At 45.4% G+C, this 20,827-nt stretch overlaps 1 protein-coding gene across 2 annotated transcripts in view; it reads right to left on the reverse strand.

Annotated features, from left to right (window-relative positions):
• LOC311232865 (ferroxidase HEPHL1-like) overlaps positions 1 to 20,827 on the reverse strand; it is a 91,134-nt gene that overhangs the window by 55,258 nt on the left and 15,049 nt on the right. For both annotated transcript variants that reach the window (XM_084319696.1, XM_084319695.1), the window contains exon 2: positions 2,101 to 2,345. In XM_084319696.1, the coding sequence (XP_084175822.1) occupies positions 2,101 to 2,345 (245 nt within the window). The remainder of the gene's footprint in view (positions 1 to 2,100; positions 2,346 to 20,827) is intronic.

Consider the following 20,827-nt stretch of genomic DNA (forward strand, 5'->3'; position numbering starts at 1 on the left):
AGTGACTCTTTCCTGAGAGTTTTATCAATCGTTTTCTCTCTCCAAAACGCCAACTCCACATCCTGTTATTCCAGTCAGTCTGGCAGCGGCGCAGATTGTATTTCCCCTCACAAGGTCAGGCAAGGCAACAGAAGTGAGAGCCACACAACATAACATTGATGTCATATGGTCAATAGACACAGCAATTATACGTTGTCCGCACTAAATCACATGCGAAAGAGGAAAGGCAGCGTTTCACGTAGCATTTGGACTAATGTTGGTTGTCGCCTGCCCAGGCACTACAGATGAGAACAGGCTTTGTAGCTATAGGCTGGTGCAATGTAATGTTGTGCCTTGTCTCTGACAAATAAACAAACAAATAAATACATATTCATCTATTTGTAGCGGCCCAGCATAAAGATTCAGAGAGACCCACCACAAATAACAACTCATTCAGAACGCAGCGGCCCGCCTGATCTCAAACCTACCAAAGTCGGCCCATGTCACCCCACTTCTTAGGGACCTGCACTGGCTCCCCATTGCCGCACGAATCCGCTTCAAGGCCCTCGACCTAGCATACCGTGCGGCAAAGGGAATGGCTCCCGCCTACCTCCGGTCAATGGTCTCTAACTACACACCCTCAAGACCCCTACGCTCTGCATCTTCTGGCCGCCTCAGACCTACTCCTATCCGAGCTCCGGGAGGGTCATCAAAGAGAAGTCGCCTATTCTCAGTCCTTGCCCCACAATACCCACCCCAGTTAGGACAGCCGAAACCCGTCCAATCTTTCGCTGTTGACTAAAGACGCACTTCTTCAACCATTATCTGAATAAAAAAAATAAAAAAAATAAATAAAAAAAATATATCTAACCCTAACTAACCGAACTGTCATGCACTTGTCCTAATAAACTAACCTACACTGTAGCACTCAACACTTTGATGAACATTGTTGCTCAGCTGATAGAGTTGTGCCCTTCCTGATGGCTTGTCGTACAGAACTTGTAAAAGTCGCTTTGGATAAAAGCGTCAGCTAAATGACAAAATGTAAATGTAAATAGATTTCCCAAAGTCACACGGTGACATCACTTGTCTTGTATAGCAGGAGCAGTCTTTTCCATTGCTGTTTATGTGTATATTGCCTACCCCTAGTCCAGAAGCGTAGCAAGACATTCTGGGCCCTGTGCATGTGACATATCTCTGGGCACCCCTCCCCTCCCAAGCCATGACTCATATGCACCTTTTCGTAAAAACCTTTTTACAAATATTTTAGTCCAGACCATCTGAGCCCCCCCCTAGTCAGTTCTACTAGCTCTACCAAACGAACACCTTCCACTGCCGATGTTTCTGGAATTATGTTTTTTTTTTTTTTTATCCACTTTTTCTCCCATTTTCTATATTTTTCTCCCATCCCAATTTCGTATCATCCAATTCAAGCCTCCCCTGTCACGAACGCTGTTTCTTGCCTCCCACAAGCCGGCTGCAATGTGGACTAAGTCATACATAGCACAAGTCCCCTCCGGTACTTGAGGTAACAGCAGTCGCATCTTTTCACCTGCGCAGCTCGATCTCTCAGTGGCGAGGAGTAACGCGTGGGAGGCTCACGCTGCCCCCGACACTTCCTGATTCTACTGTGCAGGCGCACCAACCGACCTGTAGGAGTCGCTGTCCACAACGCCCGATCCCCACCCATCAGTTTCCCACCCCCTAATACGGCCAATGTGTATTAGTATGAACGACCAGCTAAACTGAAAGCAATGTGGAGCGCTGGGATCGAACAGGCGAGCCCAGCGTCGCCGCATTCGTGGCGAGCGCTTTGCCCACTACGCCACGTAGCCGCCCTGGAATTATGTATTTTGTAAAAATTTTCAAAAGTCTGAAGCTGTTTGGGCGCCTCAGTGGCGCACCACCAGCGTACTCGCAGCGGCCTGGGTTCGAATCCGGCCCAGGACTTGTGTTGCATGTCCTCCCCCATCTCTCTCAACCCAATTTCCTCTCTGACTGTCCTATCCACAATAAAGCATAAATAATAATAAAATATATCTTAAAAAAAAAAAAATATCTGAAGCTGTTCATGAACTAACATTGGGTGTTTGATATAGTGTGCATAACATGACATGGTACCCTCTGCATCCTTGCTGTAGAAGACTCCGTGTGGATGCATGGTGTAGTTCTTGGAGGCGAAGTTCTTCAGGTGGATCACTATGACATCATCAACTTCTCCCTGCAGGATGGGCCCCAGGAAGCCCAACCAGGCAGGCCTGGGCTCCAGGACGCTGTAAGAGGCGTCTGTGAACTGTCGGAACATCGCCTTCTTGTACACACTGCCAATACGGTGGTGCCCTCTCTTCAGGAACTCCGACGCAGCCCTGACACAGAGATGGAGAGAGAGAGAGAGAGAGAGAGAGAGAGAGAGAGTGAGAGAGAGAGAGAGAGAGAGAGAGAGAGAGAGAGAGAGAGAGAGAGAGAGAACATGTGAGAGACAGAGAGAGAGGGGGGGGCATTCCCACAGCTACAGCACCTTAGAGGCAAATTCAGAAAACTCCCACCTGTTTTCTACCCAGAAAAAAAAACTCTTCCTCATTTGACATTCAGCTGTGTTTGGAACAGTGCACTTTACACATTACTTTACACACTGGAAAGAGAGATGGGATCAGTAATGTCATTACAGGATAAATAGGTAGCCTCTAGGTGGCGGTATATACACATGGGAACAGTTTGTTTTCTCAACACGCATTGTAGAGGAAGAGGAGTAGGGTACATCAGACGGGGACATGAACCACTGGGTGATTCCAGAAACTAAGAGGTAATTACTTCTGGGATTTGATAGTTGAAGTGGACAGACTATAGAATTAGAGAATCTTCATCCGCATTTTGATAAGGGTTAATTTACTCATTGGTCCACCTTTTATGTAGTTTGATCAGTTACCACGTTAGAGACCACCAGACGGTTAGGTTGCACATGCATGAACAAGAGCAGATCTTAGTTGGCCTTACTCATAAAACCCACCTTACCCCTGCACATTTTGACAAACTAGGATGGCTTAGAGTAGACGACAGAGTACAGCAACTTGCAATGGGCCTGGTCTACAAGATACACTACACCACTGGGATACCCATGTACATGTCAAAATACTTCCCAAAGGTCAGTGAATTCTACGACCACAACACCAGAGGGAGTTCCACAAATCATGTTCAACCCAGATTCGGCTCAAACAAGGGACTAAACACGTTTCGCAATTATGCTACAATAATGTGGAACGCCCTACCCAAAACGTGAAGGAATGTGAATCCCTAGTCCCTACCCTCCTTCAAAACCGCTCTCAAAGAGCACCTACGGGAGACTGCAATTAGAAACTGGCTCCTGTAAATGTCCAAATCCCCCCCCCCCCCCACCACCAATGTACAGTTTCTTCCCCTTCGGATGTATATATTTTTTATGATCTTTTTTTACTACACAGTTCTGTATATCTGTATGTCTTGTATGTCATAAATGTCCTGATGAATTGAAAATGGGGGACCCCGATGTAAACAAGACGAAAGTATTTTTCTGGTCTGCATCCTCTTAGCAGTTGTTTGTATTGAGCCGTACTGTATTGTACCCATTCTCTTTTTTTTTTACCCACTTTTTCTCCTTATTTTCTATTTTTCCTCCCATCCCAATTTCGCTGTTTCCAATTCTCCCCTCCCCTGTCTTGAACGTTGCTCGCATATGCCCCCCACTGGTCGGTTGTAGGGAGGATAGAAGCATCACGTGTCCCCTCCGGTACACGAGGAGGCAGCCTGTCACATCTTTTCACCTGCCAGCGCGGACTCTCATTGGCGAGGTGTAACGTGAGGGAGGCTCACACTACCCCCGCCATTTCCTGTCTCTGCTGTGCAGGCGTCCCCCAACCGACCTGTAGGAGACGCTGTCCACAACGTCCAGATTACCACCCATCGACTTCCACCCGCTGACTCTGCCAATTGAGCCAGTATGGCGGCCGGCCCAAGCCGGAGGCAACGCCGACAGCCGGATTTGAACCCGGTGTCTCTTGCGTTGGTGACGAGCGCAATGTCCGCTGCGCCACCCAGCCACCCTGTATTGTACCCATTCTGTAATCTGTTAATAAAGTTTTGAATCAATCAAAGTTGGCCTGTGTGACCCTGCCTTGGGGGGGGGGATTCCTGTGTCTTTTTCTGAGAAACACAGAAACAAGGCAATCTCTGTGGGTCATCTTCACCATCTGGTGTGGACATCAGTTCAGGTTGTATTTTATGACTCTACATAATGCAGTATTTATGCTGAAGGTGTGGCAATTCCTCCTAACAACTTTTCTATAAAGACCTAGCTGGGACAGTAAAAACAATAAAAAATCTACCCAAAAAAAATATATAAAAAAAAGAGTGACTCAATCTTTAGTTATCTTATTTAAGATGGCCAGCACGTGGTGTAGTGGTTAACACTGTCGCCTCACAGCAAGAAGGTCCAGGGTTCGATTCCCGCTTGGGGACCAGGTTTCCATGATGCCAGTTACCCAGGTGGGGTATCTCCCAGGCCTTTCTGTGTGGAGTTTGCATGTTCTCCCCGTGCTCGCAAGGGTTTCCCCCCCCGATAAGATAAACCCAATGGAAAAACATGCACAACAACAAGATTGCTAACGCTGTGGCGTCCTTGACGAAGACGGACAGGAGCACTTGGATTGGTCCCCTGGCGCGGCTCACGTTGACGCCTGTCTGCTCCCGGCTGCCCTTGGGGGGGAAGGACGACGGGATGGGTTAATCGCAGATACGAATTGCATGCATGCATCGCATGTGTGCCAATTGATGACCTCGGAGCAGGTCCTAAATTATTATTATATTATAATAGGTGCATTGATGAAAATTTATTTAAGCGAGCGCTCATTGGCACACGTGCTAGTCCAATGAATAGGCAAAGTTTTTGTGTTCTGTGTATAACTGATATGATGAGATAATAATTGAAAATAGAAAATAATTATTAACCGAGGCGATATAGCCATTGTTTCGTTGGAAAGTACCAGACACTTCCAGCTAATTGTCATGGGACCTTGTGGTTTATCACAGAAGACCAATGACTCATGTTCAACTGAAAAACAGTATGTTGAAATTTCTGATCAAGCAATAAGTACAGTAGGTTTCTCGACAACGCCTCTACTTCCTTAGGCGCTTAAGGAAGTTCAACGTGAGTCAGAAGATCCTCAAGAACTTCTACTCATGCACAATAGAGAGCATCCTGACTGGCAATATCACCTCCTGGTTTGGGAATAGCAAAGACCGCAGCAGACTACGGAGAGTGGCCCGTTCAGCCGAACGCACAATTGGAGGGGGGCTTCCCACTCTCCAAGGCATTTACAACAAGCGGTGCATGGGCAAGGCTAAGAGAATAATCAAAGACTCCAGCCACCCAAACAACTGCCTCTTTGAACTGCTGCGGTCAGGCAAGCGATACCGGAGTCTCATGGCGAGCACAGAGAGACTCAGAAGGAGCTTCTATCCCCAGGCCATCAGGATACTCAATGAACAATGAACAATAAGCAAACCATCAACACACCCACAGTGCACATACACTCACTTAAAGGGGCTATGCGTTATAAATGTCATTTTTCAGTCTCTAGCATTGTATTATAGTAATAGGAGTTCGTATCAATGTGTTTTTGGGCCTAAATACTATATTGACGAATTCCTCAGCTACAGCCCATCCCCTGTTTGCCTCTAGTAAATCAGGTCATGTTGATTTGACGAGCTGGGCAACGTCACAGGGCGCTGTTTATAGCGCAAGGTGATGTGATTGGCTGTGTGGTTTTACCTAATGCCCGCCTCCATTCTTGGTACCTGGAGCCGATACAACCTGGAAACAGAAATTGCCGTCACTCGCCTCAATTTCACGATGAGCAGCAAACCCCGCAGATGTAATGTTCCTGGTTGTAGAGCTACCGAGAAGTCTTTGCACAGTTTCCCCGTTGATGCCGAACTTCGCCAACAATGGAACAAGTTCCTTTTTGGTGACCCTCCAAGTTCCGTTGCAACGTCTAATACTCGGGTTTGTACTGCACATTTCTCCGCCGACGACGTCACCAATCAAGGTATTTTTGATGCTGGAGTGGTCTCCATGTTGGTGCTAACCAAAAGAGCTGTGCCTTCAATACGCGACCCGACACAAGAAATAGTAAGTAGATATGTCGTGTGAGATATGTTATCATAAATACCATCTAACGTTATAGTAACTGCTGCTCTTTATAAAGTAACGTTATAGAAAACTATTGAAGCAAGCTAGTCATAACTTCTAAATAAAAGAACACAACTAGTGAGAGGTAAACAAGGTAACGTTATATTTAGTGGCTTGTATTATATTGTAATTGATTTACGATTTGGTAACTCTTAGGCCACCACAAGTTCCAGCGGCAATGTACGCCCTTCTCCTGCTTCAAGGGACTTCAGTTGCCAGACAGACAACCCAAAGATTCGTTCTGTTGGTACACAGCTTTCTATGAAAACACTTCGTTCGCATGTCAAGAGTCAAGGTAGGTTTGTAACTCAGTGTGATGTAATGTAATAATGTGTAATAATGTGACCCAGAATTGTTTAGATTGGCCCCCTTCACCCACCGCTTTCACCCAAAGCTGTAAAGGAATGTGGATTGTTTGTATAGTGTCCCCCCCCCCCCCCCCCCCCACCTCCAATGTAAATTACCCAGTATGGTTGTCAATATACAGTATATATACAGTATATACAGTCAAATGTATATACTCCCTTTTCTTGACTCCTTCAGTATCACAAACAGTACTGTATTTGCAAATCAAATTTAGCTCTAGTGTGGTGACCCATGTTGGCGTTACACAGGTCACAATGCTAGCTCTAGTGGTGACCATGTTGTTGTTACACAGGTCATAATGCTAGCTCTAGTGTGGTGACCATGTTGCTGTTACGCCAGAGCAGGTCACAATGTGTGAGTGTGTGAGTGAGTGAGTGAGTGAGTGAGCAAAGTTATCAATAAATCCCTTGTTTGACTAAACTATGTTTTGTAAATAGGTGTTCAGGCGAAAGTCGTGTCGGTCTCGGTGGGGACACAAAATACTGGATACTGGTCTAATCAACAGGGACCATCCACGTCAACACCTGTGAAGGGGTTTAGACCCAGTAAAAGACCACGACTGGAGTCTGATGACGATGACGATGGAGTGACCGACAGCTCGATCGATGTTCCAGAGCCGCCGCAGGATTCCACTTTCAACATTGACTCTTTGATTAGCGAGCCCTCGATTCTAGCGTAAGTTAGTTGTTACAAACATCTCCATGGCCCGTAAAAATACAAAAGCTATATAGTTGTGCCGTGTTATTTATTTGTGTTTTTCTCGAGCAGGGAACCGTCAAAACCAATCTATGAGGTCCAGAAATACATCGTTTACGAAGACAGTCTACTGGAATTATTTCAACAGTGTCCGGTGTGCAATGCTCAATGTCATATCACCAAAACTACGCGAGGGACCTTCTTGGCTGTCTCCCAAGTTTGCCCCGGTTGTAAATACAGCCGTAAATGGGCGAGTCAGCCTCTCATCGGCATCACACCAGCTGGAAATATTCAGCTTTCTGCAGCAGTATTTTTCACTGGCTCATCTTTCACCCAAATGGAGAAGGTATTTGATTTGATTGATTTGATTGACAAGTCAGATATACATTATGTTTTTGTTTGTGATTCACACGTGCATATTAACAAAGCGTTATTCATTTATTCTTTTAGGTCCTAAATGCGTTACACGTCTCCACAATAAAGTACAGAGCGTTTCGGGAACACGCCAAGAAGTTCTTGGAACCTGCTGTTCTAAGTTTGTGGACCAAGGACCAAGACGTTACCCTCGCCAGATTAAGCGAGAAAGAAAGCGTGATAATCGGCGGTGACATGCGAGCCGATAGTCCAGGTTAGAAAAAGCTCCCCAATGACAAATTCCTACTTTATGAATACATTTTTAATATTGCACTACATTGATTGAAATTGTTATTATTATTTTCAACAGGCCACAGTGCTAAGTACGGAAGTTACTCTGTGATGGAACTCGCCACCAATCATGTCATAGACGTCCAACTAATTCAGGTAATTAACAAGTCTGAAGAGACACTGCACCCTTCATTGTGCTCAAACGAACACAAAGCTCTCGGTCTTGAATCTTGAATCGCTGTAGGTGTGAAGTGGTCTGGCTGGCTGTGTGTGTGAGCGGGGTGTGAAGTGGTCTGGCTGGCTGTGTGTGTGAGCGGGGGTTAGGAAATGTTAATTGTGGAATTTTGAAAAGGCTATTTCATTGATCTTCCCTTCCTTGTTCCAGAGCAATGAGGTGGGAGGCAGCTACCATATGGAACTGGAGGGCTTGAGGAGAAGCCTCGCTCTTCTGGACGCCAAATCCGTGACCTTGGACTGTATTGTCACAGACCGTCACCCGCAGATCCAAAAGTACCTGAGAGATCACGACATCAAACACTTCTACGATGTGTGGCACGTGGCCAAAGGTATGTCGAAAGGCATCCCACATTCAATTCCACCCCTCCTACCAACCCCCCCCCCCCCCCCCCCCCACCCACCCAACCAGTACTGTAATTGCAAATCTGGTATGTCAAAAAATGTAGATGTAGCAGTACTGTCTATCTGTATGTCATGTATGTCATACAACTGTTATGTAATGTTATGTTATGTTATGTAATTCAAGGTCTGTCTAAGAAGCTTGACAAAATTGCACAGGCGAAAGACTGCAAGGTCATAAAAAAGTGGCGCCTGCACATTTCAAACCACCTCTACTGGACAGCTGCCACGTCGAAGTCTGCCGATGAGAGGGTTGCTAGGTGGAAGTCATGTCTCAATCACATGATGAATGTACATGAACACGACGAAGAACCACTCTATCCGCGTTGTCTTCATGCTGACCGTGTATCAAGAGATAGTAGCAAGTGGGTTAAACCTGGTATGTCTGTCTGTCTTTCATCATGAATATATACTCAAAATATTTATTTATGTCCTCATTCTAGATTGGTGTGATTTACAAATGTATACTTGCTTGAATAATTCTAATCTACTGTAATATACTCTAATGAAATATCTGAATGCAATTTCTTTTTTACTTTAGACTCAAAACCGGCCCACCAGCTCGAGAAGGTTTTGCTAAACACAAGGATCATCAAAGATGTCGCCAAATTGAGTCCATACCATCAAACGTCTTCATTGGAGTCCTATCACAGTGTGATTTTACGTTTTGCCCCAAAAAACGTGGTTTTTTCGTACATAGGAATGCTTTGCAGGTATTTTATATTGTGTACAAATGACTAATTATGGACTCCTGATTTGTCAAATAACTCATTATGTTGCATTAGATAACCTCAGATCAACTACAAATATATTGCTTGTGCTTATTGAAATTTTCCTTTCAGACTATACCTAGCTGCCATGCATTTCAATGAAAACTCAAATCGCCAGCAAGCCATAAACGCTTCTGGAGAGCCGGCGTACAAGATGAGTTTTCCAAAGGCCAAAAAAGGTGGACACACAATAAAACCAAGGAAAATCCCAGCGACATTCAGTAAGTAAAAATATCAACATTTATTATTGCACACACATGACCTATATAAATAGAAAAATATTTCCACTTACAGTGGAATACAATAAATTGAATAAATAATAACCTTTTTAACATGACAAAACAAATAACAATTTCTCATTTACAGACTATGTCAACCAGCTGATGGCGCTACTCTTTGACTTCGTCCTTCGTGACCCCCAACAATATATCCAGGTGGTAGAGGCGATTGCCATCCCAGAACCTTTGTGCGCACAGTTCGACAGGCCTTCCATGGAAGAAGCGGTTGCCGGCTATGTGTCACGATTCAATCCTGTACCGGTCTGAAGCCAGTATAGACACCATCAACATCCGGAAATTCTGTGCGGATTCGAACCACGACACAGGATGGGATTACTACTCTCACTCTGCGGCCTAAGTAGCCGAAGCACCACGCGACAAAGCATCTGTACGCGATATATCTGAAACGGCTGAAGAAAATCAAGTATTATATTTATGCACAAATAAAATAAAATAAAAAGCTGGGAAATAACCATTTGTCATGTCATGTCATTGGACAGTAGCAAGCATTGATTATATGTGATGTGCAATAAGGATTAGATTGTGTTTGCAAGAAAGATTAGTATAGTCTGAGAGATGCAAGATGGAGAAACACCTGTAAAAAAATATATAAATCTGTAATAAATATTATTTACTTATTGATTCCGCTTTCTGGTATCCGGCCAAAATCTGCCTTGTAGATATTAGTTGCCATTTGGATGGTATAGGGGTTGAAGCACACTGGATCCAATCCCGGATGATCAACCATGCACAGTAGTCCAGTTGGTTCCTGGTTAATTCGACGTCTGACCTATATATATAGAAAATTAAATCGTTAGCCATATGCATGGTTTTCAGTGCTACCAAGATGCAAGTTTGTGTTACTACTTTACCTGTGGAACTTCCATGCAGCATACATTCTCAGTCTCTGTTGGCATCCGTTCACAATTTCCGCACGTGCACCTAGTAGATTTGAGGGTGAATGAAATTATCAATCAATGGAGGCCAGAGAAAGACTTTCGTCTTGTTTACATCAGGGTCCCCCAATTTCAATCGTCATGGTAACATATAGATAGACAGTACTGCTACATCTCTATATTTATGACATACTATATTTCTATTGCTACAGTATTGCTCAATACCAACAACTGTTATGATGGAGGCCAGAGAAAGACTTTCGTCTTGTTTACATCAGGGTCCCCCAATTTCAATCGTCATGGTAACATATAGATAGACAGTACTGCTACATCTCTATATTTATGACATACTATATTTCTATTGCTACAGTATTGCTCAATACCAACAACTGTTATGATGGAGGCCAGAGAAAGACTTTCGTCTTGTTTACATCAGGGTCCCCCAATTTCAATCGTCATGGTAACATATAGATAGACAGTACTGCTACATCTCTATATTTATGACATACTATATTTCTATTGCTACAGTATTGCTCAATACCAACAACTGTTATGATGGAGGCCAGAGAAAGACTTTCGTCTTGTTTACATCAGGGTCCCCCAATTTCAATCGTCATGGTAACATATAGATAGACAGTACTGCTACATCTCTATATTTATGACATACTATATTTCTATTGCTACAGTATTGCTCAATACCAACAACTGTTATGATGGAGGCCAGAGAAAGACTTTCGTCTTGTTTACATCAGGGTCCCCCAATTTCAATCGTCATGGTAACATATAGATAGACAGTACTGCTACATCTCTATATTTATGACATACTATATTTCTATTGCTACAGTATTGCTCAATACCAACAACTGTTATGATGGAGGCCAGAGAAAGACTTTCGTCTTGTTTACATCAGGGTCCCCCAATTTCAATCGTCAAGTACAGTTAGTGTCAGTCAGTACAATCTAACGTTAGTGAGTGTGTGTTTTCGACGGGCCGCGCGCGACAGAAGTACACAACTATTATATAACAGTAAGTAACTAATAGTGCAATTAATCAACTTACCAATCGGAAACGATGTAACGTAAGCCTCGATCGCTGTTGTTTGGGGGTTAGTGTCAGTACAATCTAACGTTAGTGAGTGTGTGTTTTCGACGGGCCGCGCGCGACAGAAGTACACAACTATTATATAACAGTAAGTAACTAATAGTGCAATTAATCAACTTACCAATCGGAAACGATGTAACGTAAGCCTCGATCGCTGTTGTTTGGGGGTTAGTGTCAGTACAATCTAACGTTAGTGAGTGTGTGTTTTCGACGGGCCGTGCGCGACAGAAGTACACAACTATTATATAACAGTAAGTAACTAATAGTGCAATTAATCAACTTACCAATCGGAAACGATGTAATGTAAGCCTCGCTGTAGCAAATCGCCTTCTTCTTCTTCTTCTTCGGGATCAAACTGTGGGTCGCTCTCTGGATCCCAAACATAATGTACAGCCATGTTGTATTAGTTAGTAAAATCGGTATATGTTTTTGCGTGTCGAAATAAAAACCTGAAACCTAAGACCTCAGACCTCTACCTGGATGGAATGACGGGGAGATGGGCGGAGCTATTTGGTGGGTGGCTGTCACTCAAAGTGTGGGTGGAGCCAAGCCAATAATAGCCTGATTTCATGAGGCTGAAAAATGCTGGTTTTGAGTACAAGATTAGAAATATAAAACAATGATTATTTTTGGAATAAAAATTACACATGTGTTACATAGACTCACAGGAAGTGTGTAAAGTTGCCCAAATAGTGCTAGGAATAGCACTGCATGACACCTTTAAATAAACAACACACTGTAGCACCCACTTTACCACTTTAGACACACTTTACACTTTATATTTATATTATTGGTAAGGAAATTGCACATCATTCTCATTCCTTATTGCACCTCCTTATTGCACCTCACCACTACAAGGTGGCACCACAAGCTAAGCTATACCTCACTTTTTTGTACCAGCTGTACATACTGTATATATAGATACACTGAACAATTTTGTTGTTTACACTTGTTTACGTACTTGACTTCTTGACTTTCTATTTTATATTTATTATACTTATTTTATACTATCTTGTTATTATCTAGCACACTCTCAGGAGCAACACAGAAAGAAACATTTCATGCAAAGTATTCTGTATTCTGTATGACAACTAATAAAGAAACTTGAACACACGCACAAACATACATACGCTACCGATTATTTTTTACGTTTCACTCTGCGGACCTAACAATGCACAGCAATATACACAATGCTTAATTTGTATCAGTCAAAAGGGTCAGTTACCATTTGTAATAATTACATTACCATCACTCTGTCTGCAGCAGGTCTTTCTGCTCATGGAACAGCATGTCCATATCAATAGTCTATGAACGCTATGCAATGTGGGCGACATGTTGTTGGCACAATTTGGAAATGCACAAACACAAACCACTGTTTTTTATCTTTTAGATAATGCTAAACTAGCTGTATTCCAAATTCCAATGCAACAAACTTTTCGCCGTATTCTGAGACACAATCCTGCTTTTGTCCCTACAAACATTACAAGCTCTTTTCGCTCCAGGGACATGTCCTGAAGGGTTCCATTCTAATGATGAGGAGAAGAGTAAGGGTTTAACGGGAGCTTAAGTTGTTCCTCCCCCTGATTCGTTTTTTGGGCCAACAGGGGTTGTACTGATCAGGGCTATGCGATGCCTTTGCCCTATTGTCCAATAGTTGAAGCAAGACGTGCAGCCAGTATGATATATAACAAAGGTTATGTATTATAACGAAGGTTATTCTATAACCCTAGTTATATGAGTGATAGCGAGCACTTTGCTCTATTGGAACTGTCCCTTTAATCATAACCTAAATGAAAGCTTTCACCTTGTGTACCCGCCCACCTGCCTGACCAAATGGGAGCACCCACCTCCTGTTATAATAAACATAGGGGGGGTGGTTGTCTCCCCGGTGTGTTGGTAGCAGAGTCGACTCTCAGGTTGAGCCCGGGTCTGACCCCGACTGCCCGAGAGTATGCCCCCGCATCTTTCATGACGTCTGCCAATTGTGTCAAACTCTTTCTCTGAACCTCGACCCCGCAAAATTTATAAATTGGCGGGGTCAGGGTTCGTGGAGATTGTGACATGGTGCACAGCATACCGGAACACCCTTTCCGCCGGGATGCTGTTCTTTTTTTTTTTAAACTTTGGCCATTCCCCTGGCTCTTTTATACGTTTATCGCATTTATTCTGGTCAAGGACGACCGACAGAAACAGGCTGAAAGGGTTCAGATGGGGGGGAAGACACTCTGGGAAAGGCACGGCTGCAGTCCGGGATTCGAACTCGCTAAACCCCAGATCCGTGACGAGCACGGTTGTCCACGGCGCTGAAATAGCGCTCGCGGTACGTGGTGAGCTACTGGAGCTCCCCCGGGATGCTGTTCTTACAGTAGGCCCCTTAGGCGCCTGTCTAGTCCGCAGTGCTCCGGGCGCAGGTCGAGTTCTACTCTTGGGACCTGTCGGCCTGGATTGAGGGATCAACCTCCTTGGAGGGTTGTCTCCCCGGCGCACCGGCTGGCCCCACGTTATTGTGGGGGGGGAAGCCTCCTTGGGAGCGCTTCGGAGCGGCGTGCCAAGGGGAGAAGGGCCTTCACCTGGTTTAGGCCCTGTCCGATACGCTGGTGATGTGGGGGGTGGTGTCACCAGTGACCGTCTGGTGGGGTCTCGATGCCACGGCCTCATAGACCTCACCAGGCCCCTTTTTTCAGGGGGTCCTAGCCCCGGGGTGGCCTGAGGCTGGGACCTCCTCCGCGCTCCGCTGCTACGGCCTTGCCGCAGGGTTGAGGTTTTGACTCCGACCCCGCGATGTTGGGGGCTGTGACAGGGTTTTTGCTCACGTCCGTTCCCTGGTGGCGTGTGGGATGCGCGTCTGAGTAGTCGCGGGCCCTTCTAAACAAAGGTAAGGCCCACGGTCTGCTCACCCTGTGCGTTTGAGGCGCTAAACCCTCTTCGCACAGTCGGGTCCGATCCCCCTCCCGTCCCTCGCTAGGGGGTGCGGGGGGGCCCGGATCCTCCCCGGTTCTGATGGTTGTAGGGGACCTCAGCGGGTGCATCTGTCTGGCTTACGCTCTGCTCAGCTCTTGTGTTCCATTAGACCAAAGTGTAAGCTATAACGAAGGTTATTCTATAACCCTAGTTATATGAGTGATAGCGAGCGCTTTGCTCTGACTCACTGAGGACCCCATGGTCTTCTGTTTCGGCAGTGAAAGACTGGGGAAGGAGCTGTTGTATGGCCATGACCCCGCTTTATAGGAGATAAAGCATATTCAATCATTGAAAAAACACCCTGGGCCAGCGCTGATCGGTCTCGTAAGACCATACGCTGATTTCATAAACAGCGTATATGCTCGCAAAGAACCCGAGAACAGTGACGGCGAATTTCTAACAAGAAAGAGCCTCACAACGTTTCCCCTTGCTGTCTGGGACGAGCAGCAGGGAGCCGGTCTACAAGACACAGACACAGGTCCTCACATGACGAGCCTGGGAATAACAACCACGTCAATTCTGCTCCTTATGTAAGAGGGGAAGACAGCGGTCTTCCCAGAGAGACCTTAACATGAGTAAACAATTGAAAAAGGTTCATGTAACACATTGGACCACGACTCTCTGAGGAGGAGGCTCTGAAAACTCTGAGGAGGCTCCCTCACTGAGAGGGAGGTTCTGAAACTCAGAGGAGGCTCTGAAACTCCGTGAGGAGGAGGCTCTGAACTCCCTGAGGAGGAGGCACTGACCCAATATACACTTAGGGCTACATCTACTCCTCCCTCCCCATCAACATGGACCCCCTGCAATTTGCATACCGCCCCAACAGGTCCACGGAGGACGCCATAGCCCATGTGCTGCACACAGCAGCATCACACCTGGACAAGAGGCAGGGGAACTATCTGAGAATGCTATTCATCGACTACAGCTCGGCATTCAATACCATAGTCCCCTCCATACTCATAGCCAAGCTCAGGGACCTGGGCTTGAACTATGACCTCTGCCAGTGGGTCTTGGACTTCCTGACTGGCAGACCCCAGGTGGTGAGAGCAGGCAACTGCACCTCCTCATCCATCACCCTCAACATAGGGGCCCCCCAGGGCTGTGTTCTGAGTCCCCTCCTCTACTCCCTGTACACACATGACTGTGTGGCTCAGCGGAGTAGCAACACAATCATCAAATTTGCTGACGACACAGTGGTGGTGGGCCTGATCTCTGCCAACGACGAGAGGGCCTACCTGGAAGAGTTCAAGGTCCTGGCGGGATGGTGCCAGGAAAACAGCCTCTCCCTGAACGTCAGCAAAACAAAGGAGATGATTGTGGACTTCAGGAGGTCGGGGGTCAAGGACTACAGCCCCCTCAGCATCGACGCGGCACCGGTTGAGAGAGTCAACAGCTTTAAGTACCTCAGAGCCTACATATCCGAGGACTTGACATGGACCACGCACATTGACAGTGTTGTGAAGAAGGCACGACAACGCCTCTACTTCCTCAGGCGCCTAAGGAAGTTCCAAGTCAGTCAGAAGATCCTTAAGAACTTCTACTCATGTACAATAGAGAGCATCTTGACTGGCAACATCACCTCCTGGTTTGGGAATAGCACTGCACAAGACCGAAGCAGACTACAAAGAGTGACACGTTCAGCCGAACGCACAATTGGAGGGGGGCTCCCCACCCTCCAGAACATTTACAACAAGCGTTGCAAGGGCAAGGCTAAGAGAATCATTAAAGACTCCAGTCACCCGAACAACTGCCTCTTTGAACTGCTGCGGTCAGGCAAGCGATACCGGAGTCTCAAGGCGAGCACAGAAAGACTCAGAAGAAGCTTCTATCCCCAGGCCATCAGGCTGCTAAACGAACAATGAACACTACACAACAACAACCACCAAACGCACATAGCACACACATCCACACGCACACACTCACTTTAAACAAACACACTGTAGCACCTACTCCACACACTTTATAGCACACACCCACTTTAAACAAACACACTGTAGCAGTGGCACCCACTCCCCACACTTTATATTTATTGATGAAGGATTGCACTACAACTCGTACACCTTACTGTAAATTGTACCTAAATTGTACCTCATCCCATTTCTGCTTTGCACTATATAGTACTGTACATTAGTACACTGCATAGTATTGTATATTATATGGTAACTCAGTTACGTCTATTCTGCATCGAACATTGTACATATGTCTATACCGAACACTGTGACCTAATTTTCTTCTTCTAAATTACATGCTATACTATGTTATTTGATACTATCTTGTCTAGCACAGTCTCTGGAGCGTAACAGTAAGAAGCATTTTGTATGAAAGTATTCTGTACTTCTGTATGACAACTATTAAAGAAACTTGAGAAACTTGAGTAGAAGACAATTGTCCCTACTACATTGCATCACCTATCCTTTACAATGACAGTGATCTGTAGCACAGGCCCTGTAACTCACGGACATGTCTCATGGCCAATAAGAAAACGCGCTTGTGCTTCAATGGCCTCTCGAGCCTGGGAATAAAACCGCGTAAATTCTGCTCATCATGTAAGAGGAGAAGACAGCGATTCTCCCAGAGAGACCACAACGTGAGTAAAAACAATTGAAAAAGGTTCATGTAACAATTGGACCAAGACTCTCTGAGGAGGAGACTCTGAAAACTCTGAGGAGGCTCTCTCACTGAGAGGGAGGTTCTGAAACTCTGAGGAGGCTCTCACACTGAGAGGAAGGTTCTGAAACTCTGAGGAGGCTCTCACACTGAGAGGAAGGTTCTGAAACTCTGAGGAGGCTCTCACACTGAGAGGAAGGTTCTGAAACTCAGAGGAGGCTCTCACACTGAGAGGAAGGTTCTGAAACTCAGAGGAGGCTCTGAACTCCCTGAGGAGGAGACTCTGAAACTCCCTGAGGAGGAGGCTCTGACCCAATATACACTACTGGTAGGGAGCAGAGTAGAAGATAAATTGTCTCTACTGCATTGCATCACCTATCCTTTACAATGACAGCGGTCTGTAGCACAGGCCCTGTAACTCGTGGACATGTCTCTTGGCCAGCAAGAAAAAGCGCCTGTGATGTTTTCAAATGGCCGGGGGAAACCCGTGTCCCACCTATCCTGATTTGGTGTGGGAGACAGGAACCCCCCCCCCCCCCCCCCCCCTGTGACGAGAGAGAACGCCCTCGACAGGGAGACTGATAGGTAGACAACCTCTCGGCCAATCAGTTTCGTAAGGATACATATAACTATATCCGGGAGGGGAGAGGTTTATTTTACCCACCCCCTCACCACCTCACCCCTGATACGACGCCAAAAGAAAGCAGAGCCGTGACACCTGTGCATGGCGCGCCAGATGAAGTACATACTACTTACCTGTAGAGTAAAAGCTTTACATCATGCACGCCAACCACAGCCAATAACCTCGTTTGTGTTAAAAAAAAATTGCTTTATCCACGGCTCTGGCTTATGTGTGAAAACTTGCCACCCGTTATTTTTATCATTACCCTTAAGCAAAGAAAAAATATCAAGCTAAAGAGAGGGACTCAATGCCACTATGTACAACTCTGTAGACTAACACCCAGCTAGTTGTGGACTCAAGCCACATTTCCTAAACGTTACATGAACACACACACAACTTCTCATCATACAATAAAAAACCCAGTTCACTTTTACTCATGTAAGAAGAACGCTGTTTTTAAGTAGAGAGAAAGCTATACAAAATAGCGACCAAAACAATTTTCAAAGAAAACTGCACACTCCAAGCAAGAAAACGCAACCCCAGCATTTGTAGCCGTGAGTTCACATAGCACACGTCGTATCTCCCAAATGCAGTGAAGTAACACACGTTTTGTTAAACAAAGACATCGTTATTAACTAGGGCTGTCTTAAATACTTCGAAGCTTCGTTCGATGGCACAAGCTTCGAACATAAAAAAAAATCGAAGTTTAAAAAAAGAAAGAATTTTTTTATTTTTTTCAATTTTTTTTTACTTCGATTTGTGTGTGTGTGTGTGTGTGTGTGTGTGTGTGTGTGTGTGTGTGTGTGTGTGTGTGTGTGTGTGTGTGTGTGTGTGTGTGTGTGTAGGTGTGTGTGTGTGTGTGTGTGTGTGTGTGTGTGTGTGTGTGTGTGTGTGTGTGTGCATGGGGCCATTGGGTGGGGCCGGGGGACAAATACACAGGAGGAAAGTAACCCAGCTCAGCACTGCCCAAATTATATCATCACTATTGCCTGTTTGAAGGATATCATCCTCAAACACATATACACCTACATGCCTTGTAGAATTCCACACATAAGAAAGAAAGATACTGGGATGAATAAACAAAATAGGAAATAAAATGTAGAAATGCATGCAATACATAAATAAATATGAATCTCCATATATGAAATAGAACATTTAGATAAGGTGCTACTGAGATGTAGAAGTGGAAGTAGCCCTTCTTAAAAATGCATGAACATTCACTGATATTGGTCTGTAGTGGAGTCTACAAGGTCTACATTGCCGGACCTTGTAGACTGACATAATTCTGTGCATAGTTTAGTCTACACAGGCCATATTTCAAATAATCAAAATCTTACTTCATTCATCTTAAACATTTGATTTGGGGGATTGGTAGTTCCCATGAAATCTGAAGTTGTTCAAACGACAACAGCGATCCACCTTGAATTAAATCACACAGCCGAGTGAAACCTTGTTGGCGGCGTCACAGTCACGAAAGGGGCTACTTAATTAATTAATCCAATCCACTTTATTTATAGAGCACATTTAAAAACAACAAAGTTTAACAAAGTGCTGTACAAGTCCCACAAATTAAATTAAATTATTATTATTATTTTCGAAGCTTCGAATTAAAAAAGCTTAGAAGGTCAGCCCTATTATTAACCAAAAACATTCGGGAGGGGGAGGAAGGAAGAGTGGGGCATAGTCTAATGTCCTTACCTGACCCCCGGACACAGGACGAATGGCCGCAACAACAGGCTGGCAAAAGCGGCGACGGCTGGAGCCCACATCCTGCGGCCGGTCATGGTACAGGCCCGACGACATCTTCTGCCAGAGATGACGCCGTAGTCAGAGTGCTCAGGGCCCGCTTCTTCCTCACGGCTAATGCCAATGGACTTAGCACAAGCTAACAGCTAACTCCAGGCTGACTGTTAGCATCAAGCTAACGTTTCTAGCCTTAACGCAGCAGCGAGCTAACGGCTTAGCCTAACAGCTAACTGGCTAACAGTTAGCTTTTACTGGCTATCGATAGCCACCAGCCAACACAGTAGCAAGCTAAAGCGGCTACTACTGAAGCTGTATAACGTGAGGAATAGCGATACAGGCCAACACTTCAGACAACCGACTGTCTCTCCTTCTTTTTATCCAAAAGAAAAAAGGGGAGGCAACACACGTCCCTCTCACAGAACGGTGTTACCACCAGATATTCTCATAATGAAACACCAAGCTCGCATCCTCCGTGCCGGGTACTCTCGTCTTGAAAAGCGGGGCCAGCGCGTTGGCAGAGGGTATCCGTTTTCAGAGACCCGGGGACTTGAACCCCAGACTCGGAATCACGGCCCCAGGAAAACAAAGCTAAGACCTCTCTGAGGAGGAGCACTGTTTTATCGTGCGGCATCAAACTAGAACCCCCGGCCTCCATGCCGCTATGGAGAGGCAACGAAGGGATTCTAGCCTGGAGCCGACCTTACGCAAGCTGCGCAGTTGCCCCCTCACAACTGCACACCTGAGGCCCGCGTCGCAAAACATCACCCGCCCAGAGAGACCGTCAGCTCTCACACAGCCGACCACCTCTCGCGGCATAGTATTCCAGCTGCAGAGCTGGAGACAACGCCGGCGGGGGGAACTGCTCAGCGATGCGTGCCCCAATGCGAAGCGCCGGTGGAGGTCAGAATGATCATGATCTTCTAGACCATAGGTGTCAAACTCACGGCCCGCGGGCCAAATCCGGCCCGCCACGTCATTTGATGTGGCCCCCCAAGAGCTCAGGTAAAAAAAAAAAAAAAAAAAAAAAAAAAAAATTTATTTTATTTTATTTTTTACATTAATTGATTTTTTTTTACAGTACAGTTACAGTTGTGTGTTCATGCAGACACATAATAGCAATTTCATTACGAATTGAAAATGGGGGACCCTGATGTAAACAAGTCGAAAGTCTTTCTCTGGTCTGCATCCCCTTAACAATTGTGTGTATTGAGCTGTACTGTACTGTACCCATTCTGCAATCTGTTAATTAAAGTTAATTAAACTATCTTCCATTAGTTGGATGTATGGCCTCTGCAAGGTTG

Source organism: Notolepis coatsorum (assembly GCF_963971535.1).
Source record: "Notolepis coatsorum genome assembly, chromosome: 8".
Lineage (NCBI taxonomy): Eukaryota > Metazoa > Chordata > Actinopteri > Aulopiformes > Paralepididae > Notolepis > Notolepis coatsorum.